The sequence below is a fragment of the Boleophthalmus pectinirostris genome, unplaced genomic scaffold, assembly GCF_026225935.1.
Source record: "Boleophthalmus pectinirostris isolate CB_2022bp ecotype Guang Dong unplaced genomic scaffold, ASM2622593v1 HiC_scaffold_5, whole genome shotgun sequence".
NCBI classification, from domain to species: domain Eukaryota; kingdom Metazoa; phylum Chordata; class Actinopteri; order Gobiiformes; family Gobiidae; genus Boleophthalmus; species Boleophthalmus pectinirostris.
The window spans coordinates 5,555,086-5,567,397 of NW_026571404.1; the positions used below are offsets into that span (position 1 = coordinate 5,555,086).

Genomic DNA, 12,312 nt, shown 5'->3' on the forward strand with positions numbered 1-12,312 from the left:
AGCGTTAAGCCCTGCAGTCTGAACGTAGCCTTAGTCTGTTTTTAAAATGGACCATGAGTCTGGAATAAAGATGATGAGGATGATGATGTTCTCAGTGTTGGTGTTAAAAGCAAGAACATTTGAGTGATTTAGACCACTGACAATTGGTTTCTTTTTCCAACATTCCTGTGAATATTGGACCATTGACTATATCATTATGTGTTTTCTAAGTTTCTGTTGGTTAAATCGACAATTTTGTTAAGTCTTGAGAGGTGACTGCTGTTGTGATTATGGGCTGCTCATGTTGCCAGTGGTCTGCAGTGGTCAGTACCTATCAAAGGAGCTTTAGACCTGGGTTGGTCCTGGGTTAGACCACATTTAGTATTGGCGTAGACCTTGTTTGCTCCTGATCTGGTGGTCAATATTGAAATGGAGTTTGCTGGAGTTTGCTGTTATAACTTCTTCTTTTTCTTACATTTATTTCCTTGTTTTTAACTCGCTAAAGACCGAACTTAAACTGTCTCGTACGTATAGTTAATGTTGCAATATGTGTCAGTATGTCATGGCCACTGATCTCTTCCTCTCCTCCCTCCCTCCTTTCTTCTCACTCTCTCTGCGGAACTAAACATCAGAAAATCAGACAAACACGTTGTTTACTGGGTAAGGGAGCTCTGATCTTCTGTCTCCCTGAGCTCATGTCTGCAGATGCCTCCCACAGCTCCTCCACCAAGAACAAAGCATTTCAAAGAGGTTTATTTTTTACTGCTGCTGTACAGAAACTGCACAGTCAGAGCGAGAGAGAGACAGAGAGAGATGAGGGAGACGGCCGCCTCGCTGATGAAACACAGACAATAATAAAAGATGAATTCTCAAACCTGTCACAAACATATTTTTATTCAAAGATCAAGTCTTTCATTCATATTTCTGACACAATAAAACAACATAAAAATCATCAAACTTTTCTTGGGCTTTGGCAAACCACGGGCACTTTCGAACCCACTGCTTCGTTACCTGCATTGATTTTAAGCAGCGTGTTGGGGTTCTGGTTCATCGGCGAGTCGTCAGCGCATATTCACGAACGTCAAAAATGTCAAAAATAAACAAACTAGATTGTAGCCGGGGTATTGTGACCGAGCTCATTGGGGTCAGGGAAGTAACAAAATAACCAAGATGTAAAATGGAATAATTGAAATAATGTTTAATCAACAGGGATGTAAAGGTAAATTAACAAAACAGATTTAAATATATACAGAATATAACCTAAACTAAGAAACAAAACAACAGAATTAACAAACTAGAAAAGCAGTCAGAGAGCGCAGACCTCCGCCAAGGACTACCCCCATTTTTTATATAAAATCAGTCTTCTGGATCAGATCCGGATCAGCCTTTGGAATATGAAAGAGGATCCCATTGTCCATCCCTAAGTCAAGTTTCATGGGGTTTGGTCAATAATTAACCAAGATATTGAGAAACTAAATTTTTGGCCCCATTTACCACAATGTTAACTAAAATTTCAAAGTGATCCAGAATCCAGGATTTCTTCCGGATCACCCCCAAAATGAAATCAGTTCTTCCTTTTCACATTTCCAACAAATCCAGAAAATTTCATCAAAATCGGTCCATAACTTTTTGAGTTATGTTGCTAACAAACAGACAAACAAACAAACAGACAAACAAACAAACAGACAAACGCCGGCAAAAACATAACCTCCTTGGCGGAGGTAATAACGAGTTTTGTGCTACAAAACAGGGTCACACAGGCTTACACAAAAGGTAAAAGGTGAAGGTAAAAACACCCACTGAAAACCAGTTCATCCTCATTCTCCAAAAATGAAGAAATAAAAAATAAAAAATCTATAATCAGCCAAAGATTTCACGACCTCCCTGCAGTACCCCCCTGTTGAAGACCTCGGATCTAAGCGACCAAAGAGGCAACCAGGAACGAGACAGTTGAAGGTAGCGCCCCTTCCTGTCACTGTCAATCAATCAAGGCCTTGAGGAAAGAAGGCTCCTGGTTTATTATTGCTATTCATATCTTGATTTACAGAGAAAAAAGCGTAATAAAAACACCAGGATCATGTAGAGCGGGTTAATAGAAACATTTTAAGACTAAAATGACGAGGCTCACGGCAGCAGTTTTTACGTGAATTGGAGCAGGAGTCGATGGATAAAGCTTCTATTATCTGATTGTTTTTTATTTAAACTCGTTCCCTCGTCTCTTGCAGGTATCGTGTCCATCATGAGCTTGGCGGCGTTGGCCTATGAGCGCTACATCCGGGTGGTGCATGCGCAGGTGGTGGACTTCCCGTGGGCGTGGAGGGCCGTGGGGCACATCTGGCTCTACTCTCTGGCCTGGACCGGGGCCCCTCTCATCGGGTGGAACCGCTACACCCTGGAGGTCCACCGGCTCGGCTGCTCCCTGGACTGGGCCTCCAAAGACCCCAACGACGCGTCCTTCATCCTCCTCTTCCTCCTCGCTTGCTTCTTCGTCCCCGTGGGCATCATGATCTACTGCTACGGCAACATCCTCTACACTGTGAAAATGGTAAGAGTGATGTTGTTTCCTCATCACCAACAGACTTGGAGTTGTGTTTTGTTTCATTCACATGTTTTTAAACTCCATACACCTTCACTAGAATCATTGCAGCTCTGGAATTGTCAATCTCTATTGACCTAAAGGTAAAAGGAGCTGTTAACGTGAAAGTTTCATGACATCATGAGGTGGAACAGTGCATTTTTGAGCTTTGGAGATGTAGAAAGACTAAGGCTACGTTCAGACTGCAGCCTGAAGTGACCCAAATCTAATTGTTTCACCCCTATGCTCCTATATCTGATCTTTTAACGACCGTCTGAATGACACAGATCCGATTTTTTTCAAATGTGACCCAGTCCATTTGGATATGTGCTCCTAAAACCGATACATATCTGATCTTTTGACATGTGACTTCGGTCTGAACGGTCAGGTCACATTCATCCCACCTACATGTCACAAATGTTCTTCTCATCAGGCAAAAATTGTGTCTGAACTCCGTGTCAGTGAAGCAGTGAAGCACAGATCAACCCACACGTTCCGTACATTGAGGTGCGGCGTATTATGTTGGCCGCAATGCTTTATGGACAGGAGTCATTTTCGGTCGGTGTATTCGGACGATAAGTGAGGCAGAAGTGTTCAGGACATAACACTGCACTGTTTCTATTTTGAAAAGGTTATAACCAACGTCAAAAGACTCATAGACGTCGTGAAACAAACTCTTAAGGCATGGAGCGTCTTAACACGTCTTTTGAGGTGGAGGTTCGGTTGGGCTTGTTAACATTTGGTTGGGCCCAGGCTCGTACTGGACAGTGTACGAGCCTGGCACGCTGGCACTGTTCCGTCCTCGCGTTGGTCGTTGTTGAGTTTTGACTCTGGGGATGCACATTGAATAGAAGTAGATGTGCATCTTCTACCATCCTCCTTTCTCCTCGTGTTTTCTGTTCAGCATCTTTGACACGTGCTGAAACCAACGAGTAACCCGCTCTTCTTTGTCGCCTTTCAGGCCTACGCAATTTGTGCTTGACAAATGGGCAAATTATCGTGTTAGCGGACTTTTGTAGAACGCACAAATCGCCAGCCCACCCCTGGTAATCATACGCTTTAGTAAATGTAAGTGCATTTTCTGATCAAAGAAGCGGTGTGTGTCCTCGCTGTGAGAGCACACGGGAGCGAGGACGGGGAATGAAGAGTTTAGACACACGGTCCTGGAGAATCGCTGGTGATTGCATCCATGGAATTATAATAAAATCTGATTGTAGATCTGTCCTGGTTCATGTTTTGTAGTGGTTGTTTTTGCTGATTTTGGTTCATCTTTTTCCTGTAGTGTAACGTGCCTTTGGTGTTTTATTTTGATATTTGTCCTTTCAGCTTCTAGTTTTGGGTTTTACTTCGTGTCTGTTGATTGTTTGCTCCGCCTTGATGTGTTACACCTGTATCTGTGTGCATATATTAAGAATTTGCGTGTGACGTGGCAGTAACGTGATTTCATGTTTTGGCGGCCAAGATTGGGATTATTTACTGTATTTCAACGTAATCATGGCAACTTTAAAGAGCGCAAATTACATAAAAACTGTCCGAAATCGCCAGCTCGTTAGATCAGCCGTCATTATAAAGGTATAAAGCTAAAGTCGTCCTTTTGGGTTACAGAATGGATCTCGATCTCATTCCGATGGAGCTTTGTCAGTCTAATCAACGATCGCTCTGTGTCCGACCTTTAGTATCAGATATTTACAATGACTTCATTCATTCGACATCGTCCTACACCAACCAAGAACTGAAAAGGTTAGAGGATTATAAATATTTTGTAGTGGGATGCGTGAGATCTTTGTTGATCACCAAACATCGGGGGAAATAGAGGGCCAGGGTGGGGGAGGATTACTTGCTGGCGAAAGTTGAAGGATGGAATTGGAGGGATTCCGTGCTGGTATTTTTCATTTCATTTACTGTAAATCCCTTCTTTGTTTGTGTGGAGATGGTCCCTCACCAGAAATGAAATGTTGACTGCACAGACGATTGTTCTCAGTGAGCCTCATTCCTCTCTTTTATGTCCACTTTCCACCTCTGTCTGCGATCTTTATCATAGAGGCAAAACCTTAATAGCCTGTCTTCTCCTCTGCACTTTGTTGGTTCTTTGTCTTTGTCAGTATCATGACTAGGGATGGGCATGATTAATCGATAATTGATCATTAAGAATTTCATCGATTACGTTCATTTTAATCGACAAACTGAATGTAGGTTGTTGTGCGTAGTGTGACCAAACAGGTGTGTACATGTGTCTCTGCATCAGAAGGAGCGAGACACAAACAGTGGGTCAGTCTGCAACGTACCGAAGCACAAATGTGTATTTAACGATGACTTTGTACAAGAAATTCCACGCTTTCCGTTGCGTTCGGGACAAGTGTGAGTCCATGTGCACAGTGAACAAAGCAGGAACATATGTTTCTGTGTCCAGTGGGAAAAAGTTTTGCCAGGTCGATGACGAGTCCCACCTCCCTCCCCCCGTACGCTGTCCTGGTTTTGACAAACACAAATCTGGTCACACTAACCTGTATTCACCTGAGTCATGTCTTTTAATCCAACCGAAATTGAACCACATCAGCGACACAAGAGCTGTAGTTTTATCTTCGCTGAGTTTATGCAAATTAGCGATGAGGTTTTAAGTTTCGTTTCTGTGAGAGTTAAAACAAAACTGAATTAAACACATTATAATGTCAAACGGGCTGATGTGGCTCTAGAGTCGTTACGGTTTATATGTCGTAAAGTTGAATTTATTTATGCAGATTAGTAGTGCAGATAGTAATAATAATGATGATCATTTTAATATAAAAACGTTAATGATTAATCAATAATCGATTGTTAATTCTTCCGACGATCGATTAAGAAAATTTCATCGAATGCCCGTCCCTAATCATGACTGTTGTATTTTCTATTTTTGGATTTTTGGATTTGTTTTCTTCTGGTTTTTGGTTTTGTTACATTAAACCACTGAAGTGCCGTCCTGCATTTTGGGTTCTCACCTGTTTCTTCAAAATCCATGATTGTATCTGATCAGGTGAGTCAAGACTGGCACCACCACTAAAAAAAGTCTCCCACTCAAAGCCGCCGACTGATTGAGAGTCAAAATCCCAGACATATCGGAACTCATTTAGAAATTGCTCCCGGACGTTTTTTTTTTTTTTGTTTTTTTTTTGGAGGTCCCAAAAGGAGGACATGTCCGGGAAAAGAGGACGTCTCGTCACCGTTTTTTAAAATGTCACTGAACAGATGGACCTGAACTCTCACCTCACACACACACTGCACTCTGCACCAACACCGGGAAAGTTTAAAGTTCCTCTTAAATGAATGTTGAGGCAGGAAATGAGTCTAAAGTATTTATAACAAACAGATTACCTCTGCAAAATGTGTCATAAGGACAGAGTGGTGCATAGACTAGTTATCTAAATATATTTTCTTCAATAAGTAAGAGTAACATTACTTCATAATAGTAAGTGAGACAACATTACAACCACTAAAATCTCTGTATAATCAGGCAGAAAAAGTGACAAAAAGAGTCAAATCCTTACAAAAAGAAAACGTTAAACTTTGTGAATCTGATTGTGTATTCAGATTTGGGATTAAAATGTAGAATTTTTTTTTAAATACTGCATCTCCATCAGTTAAGAGATTTGTCCAGCTTTGTTCTGAGCACCAGGAGAACATCCAGGTCCACACGTCACATGTCTGCAGACTCTCCAGATGTAACTCATAAAAAAACAGACCTGGAGTTGTGTTTGGTTTTATTGTCTGTCTACATTTCAGGAGCTTGTGATAAATACGATCGTTCAACAGTTTAACAGCTCAGACCAGCTCGCCTGCTGTACCTCAAACTAAATCAGCTCGGTTTCACTTCGTGGAAACCGTCTGACCTCGCAGCATTAGAATTTGTTCATTCGACAGTAGGTGGGTACTTTTTTCATTTAACCAATCATTGCTATTTGGTCATGAAGCTATTAAGCTTTTCCCAAATCCCGTATGAAGAAGGGCAATAACGTCTTTCCCCTTTATAAAATTCACCAAACATTCTCTTTGTTCCGGCTTTAAATCCTCGACCTCGGGAATCCAACACTGAATATATGGCTCTTCGCTGATTGGCTGGTGCCCAAACTTGCACTTCCGTGGTTCTTGCAAACCGTCTAGTGTATTCCGATTCCTTACCTAGCTGCTGGAGAGAAATAAAATTACTCAAATTAAGACTTAATTTGCACTTTACTTTAACCAGAGGTGGAAAAAGTAGAGAAAAAGTTTTATTAAGTTATTATTAAGTATCTTTACGTTGCTTAATTCCTATTCAAGTAAAAGTAAAAATAACCATCTAAAACTCGAGTAAAAGTAAAAAAGTACTTCATTTAAAATGCAATTTGAGTTAAAGTTACTTAGGCTACATTCACACTGCAGCCTGAAGTCACTGAAATCCGATTTTTTTGGCCCCTATGCTCCTGTATCTGATCTTTTAATGACAGTCTGAACGACACAGATCCGATTTTTTTCAAATGTGACCCAGTCCACTTGGATATGTGCTCCTGAAACTGATACATATCTGATCTTTTGACATGTGACTTCAGTGTGAACGGCCAAAGTGCATTCATCCACCTACACGTTATCAACAAGACACAAATGCACACAAACGTTCTTCTCATCATATGAAAATTGTTAATGAACTCTGTGTCACTGAAGTGAAGCACATCACCACTCACCACTCTTGGCTCCGTCTCCACATCCACACGTTCCTTTCAACAGGACGTCGCTGCCGCTGTCCCACAAAACACCACGACCAAAAACCTCTCGTCCTTCTCCTTCTCAATCTCCTCCTTAAAACAAGTAAGTTGTTCATGTTCTGGCTCCGGTACGAGAGGAACTTTAAAATCTCCAGGTGCTCGATGCTGCGTCCATGTTTGGACAACTTCTGTAAACACAGAGACGCTCGCTGCGGTTGACGTCGTCGTGTCTCCAGTGTCACATGTGGGACACTTTTGGGCCGTTTACTGTTCACACTGGAGTCACATACAAGTCACATTTAATTGGAAATGTGAACGACCTCGCAAAAACATCAGATTTCACACAAAAAAAAAAATCGGAATTGAGCGTTAAGCCCTGCAGTCTGTGGCCTAGGTGGCTCCAGCCTGGCTACAAGTGTCCTGGGTCACATTTGAAAAAATCGGATCTGTGTCGTTCAGACTGTCATTAAAAGATCAGATACAGGAACATAGTGGTGAAAAAATCGGATTTGGGTCACTTCAGGCTGCAGTCTGAACGTAACTTAAGTAAATTTACTCAAATTACATTTTAAATAAAGTATTTTTTTTTACTTTTAGTAGATTTTTAGATGGTTATTTTTACTTGAATAGGAATTAAGCAAAGTAAAGATACTTTTACTTAATAACATTTTTCTCTACTGGTTAAACTAAAGTGCAAATTTATTTTTAACTTGAGTAACAGAGCTTCTAACAGAGCAGTGCTTCCAGTTAGCGTCACACCCAGGGATGGTGAGATGCTCTGTGGATAAACAGCAGCTGTGGGGGAGGCAGCTGGACACCGTCTTTGAGGATTCCTCTGCTTCATATTCACTTTCATCATGGTTTAGATCAGCAGCATCAACTCCAACACTGTCAAAGTCTGTAGGACGTTTCAGACACATACTGAATAAGAAATACTGACCACATATGATAATAAAAATGAAACAAATTACTTTACATAAAACATAATTACAATCAAGCAGGGCTGCTCAATTATGGAAAAAATCATTATCACGATTATTATTGAAATCACGATTATTCAAACGATTATTTTTTTGTTGCACGATGCATTTATTCAGCATTCCTCTCTTTGTTACACTTTGTTATTGATAATTTATGCAAAAATTAGAAATTGAACAAGTTGAAAATAAATATAGCTTACAAATATGAACCTTAGAGCACAGGTGTCAAACATACGGCCCGGGGGCCAGATCCGGTCCTCCAAGACCTTTAATCTGGCCCTCGGCTGATTTTCTACTAAAATATTTTAATCATATTTTCTATTAAAATATTGGTAATTTTCTGTGGTGTTTATCACAGCAGCGTCTCCAGTGTCTCTGTACGTGGCCCCTCCCACCAGAGCAGCACAAATGAAGACTTGTCTCTTTCCAAACGCTCTTAAAGGACGATCGTTTTGACTGTTGACCGTGACACCCTCATCAGAAAAATGTCCAACATGAGAAAAGTGGAGCCGAGTGCAGGATTTTACAAGAAAAATTGACTTATTCCTATTTACATACAAGTTCATGTTAAAACATTGTGTTGAAATTGCATTTTTCTTAAAGTTTCAGCTTGTTCATGATATTATAATATATAGTAAAAGAAAGAGTTCATCAAATAAAAAAGATTTCCATAATAAATTTGTGTTTCTCTGCACAAATATTTGAACTTATTGTTATTTTTGGGGTTTATATGACATGACTTTTCTGATCCGGCCCCTTTGGGATCAAAGTAGGTTGGACACGGCCCCCGGACCAAAATGAGTTTGACACCCCTGCCTTAGAGCATAATAAAATAAACTTTGAACATGAAATAAGGCATAGAAAAACATAAATGTATCCAAAATTAACTATAAATCCAGCTGTTCTACTATCTCTATCTTCAAAAAAATAAAATAAATATACTAATTACATGGGTTTAATCATTTCAGCTCGATTATAAGAGTTTGGAGACACAAATTGAAATCGCGATCATAATTCGATTAATTGCACAGACTTAAAATCAAGTGATAAGTGCTGTTTTAAGTGTTTGCGATAATCCGATTTACAAAGGCCCACGTGTATGTTTCTTTCTCTCTGGGCTCTTATTCTGCTGAAGCTGTAGTTTAGACCTTTTACAAACATGTTCTGAAATGGATGGATTCTTGTATCTTCTCTCAGATCGTTGTATTTAAAGGCTCTAAATTACACAAAATGGTTTCTCGTGAGCTTTACGACATGTTAGAATGTTGTTACCTCATCAAAAACCTGGAGTTGGGTTTTGTTTTATTGTCCGTGTACATCTCCAAAGCCCAAAATGCTCGGTCATGTCTTTGTAGTGAACCTTTTACCGTTTAGTTCAGTACGTAGAGAGTTCGGCAATTCTAGGACTGAAATCATCCAAATGACTCTAGAGACGGTGTGTGGAGTTTAGAAACACATTCACAATCTAAATATGTAGTGTTAAGTGTGTGTGAATGAAACAAAATACAACTCCAGGTCTGTTTTTGACCAGGAAACAACATTATAACACAGATCAGAAAATAGAAATGCACTGCCCTAACCTGCATATCTGTATTTTAATGGTTAATATGTGCACTCACTATGAAATGTGCAACACTCTTCATTTTTTTTATGCATAAATGTAAGATAGATCATTTCAGTCATATTGCAACATTCTGGGCAAAGCAATAACATCAAGACACAGGACAAGCAGGTGGTGGATCGCTCACAAGAGAAGTTACATGTCCAAACTATGGTCCGTGGGCCAACTGCGGCCCTCGGACAAATTTTTCTTGGCCCTCAGGCTTCCAGGTGACTTGGCCCAAATTACCTAACATCAATTAAGAATTCACTTTTTATTGCAAGTTTTTTGAAAATCTACTTTGATGAAGCCAAAATTTAATGTTTAGTGTGTGGTTTTGAGGAGCTTAACATGAATAAAGACTGACGGCTCATTCTAATGTGTTAAACATGCACGTATTTTAATTATTCACTGAATTGAGGATCAGTCTACAGCCCTCGATCAGCCCTCTGGTCTGTGTTTAGCTTTGTGGCCCCTGATGAAAAATTTTAGACACCCCTGAGTTACATGTCGAGCCTTTAAAGGATATTTATATCATTTTTATTCTACATATTGAACATTTTTTTCATATCACAAGGGATAAAATGACATAACATTTGCACTACTACACTTCCGACTGCATTTAAACATTCTTATTAAAGCAGACTTATTATGGAAACTCGACTTTTCAGAACTTTTAACCATGTTAGCTGGTTCTCACTTATCCTCATGAAGTTATCCATCCATCCAACCGTTTTTCTTATCTGGAGCCGGGTTACGAGGGAAGCAGTGTAAGCAGGGACTCCCAGACTTCCTTCACCCTGGACACTTCCTCCAACTCCTCCAAGGGGACCCCGAGGTGTTCCCAGGCCAGACCGTAGACCTCCAGTGTGTCTTGGATCTTCCCCGAGGCCTCCTTTCGGTGGGACATGCCCGGAACACCTCCCCACTGCTCTGTACTGGTTTCAAATTAAAACTTTCAGCAGTGTTGTGTGGCCATTTTAGTATAAATGAAAACAAAATCTGCTATTCGAGTGATGTGCAGCTGTCCAAAGAGCTACCCGGCTCTTTGTTGTGACGACGCTTACGATGTTTGCTCCCATTGGCCCCTAAAAGTTTTCTAAAGCAGAAGTCAGCAGACGCTTTTCTTTTGCTTTTATAACTTGTTTTCAGATGAATATTGCAATTAAAAATGTGCAAATTATGATATAATGACTCCCGGTGTCACTTATTATAACTAGAACAGACACAAGCACAGTATGTCTGCTTTAAACGACTGGTGGTTTCTTCAAACTTCACATCAAAGTACAACTGCAACTCCAACAGTTCTTGTGTGACCTCCTCGTGTGCGACCTCCTCGTGTGCGACCTCCTCGTGAGCGACCTCATCCTTTGTGACCCACTAATTGATGTGCTTCTTGTCTTTTCCAGCTTCGTTCGATCCAGGAGCTGCAGACGGTTCAGATCATTAAGATCCTGCGTTACGAGAAGAGGGTGTCTGTGATGTTCCTCCTGATGATCTTCTGTTTCCTGGTCTGTTGGACTCCGTACGCGGTCGTCTCCATGCTCGAGGCCTTCGGTCGTCATAGAAACATGGTCTCCCCCACGGCCGCCATCATCCCGTCCTTCTTTGCCAAGTCCAGCACGGCCTACAACCCGCTCATCTACGGCTTCATGAGCAGGAAGGTGAGTCCAGGTTTTTGATACAGTTACCCCCAAACCACAACGTAACGCCACAGAGCCTGACAAACCTCTGTCCTAACTCTCCAAAGTTCACAAACCTCTCCAAACTTCTTGCATAAATCAGAACAAAATATTCCACATCTTTTAGCTGAGATACGTAGGAGTTTAGTGGTCAAACCTCCTGGTCAAACACTGTAAATTTCTCTGATCTGGCCAAGATTTTAAAACTTTTATCAGGTTATTCATCTTGTTTTCAGATTTATGATCTACTTACTAGTTCTGAGATGCTCAATTCTAGTCTAGAGGTAGTTTATTTTAAGATCATTTGTCAAGTAAATTTATCTTGCTGCATGGACAGATCAGAGTCCTGCAAGGGTCTATTTTTGGAGACCCGACACCAAACCCGTGATTTTATTGGAGTTAAACCCGCACCCACCCGGACCCATTAACATTCTACCTGTTACCCGTGCCCCCGTAGACCGTCGGGTGACCACAGGCAAAAGGACCAGGAGGTAAGCGCAGCTATCGCCCGATCATGCTTTGCGGACACCCTGCTCCACGAGTTCGGGTTCTCCCTCTCTCTTGAGTTCAAAATTAGTCCTGGTGTAGTCCTGGTTTAGTCCTGATTTAGTCCTGACCCGGCTGTGTGTAATCACTACTTCTGATCCGGTCCCTTTGGGATCAAAGTAGGTTGGATAAAGCCCCCGGACCAAAAATGAGTTTGACACCCCTGGCCTAGAGCCTCGTGGCTGTCAGTCTGAAAAATGTAATATATAAGTCACCCAAGATATATATAAGTCACAAG

General features: G+C 41.0%; 1 protein-coding gene across 1 annotated transcript in view; it reads left to right on the forward strand.

Annotated features, from left to right (window-relative positions):
• Window positions 1-12,312, forward strand: part of opn3 (opsin 3) — a 36,303-nt gene that overhangs the window by 21,010 nt on the left and 2,981 nt on the right. The window contains exons 2-3 of the mRNA XM_055162842.1: window positions 2,205-2,524; window positions 11,256-11,510. Coding sequence (XP_055018817.1) covers window positions 2,205-2,524; window positions 11,256-11,510 — 575 coding nt within the window. The remainder of the gene's footprint in view (window positions 1-2,204; window positions 2,525-11,255; window positions 11,511-12,312) is intronic.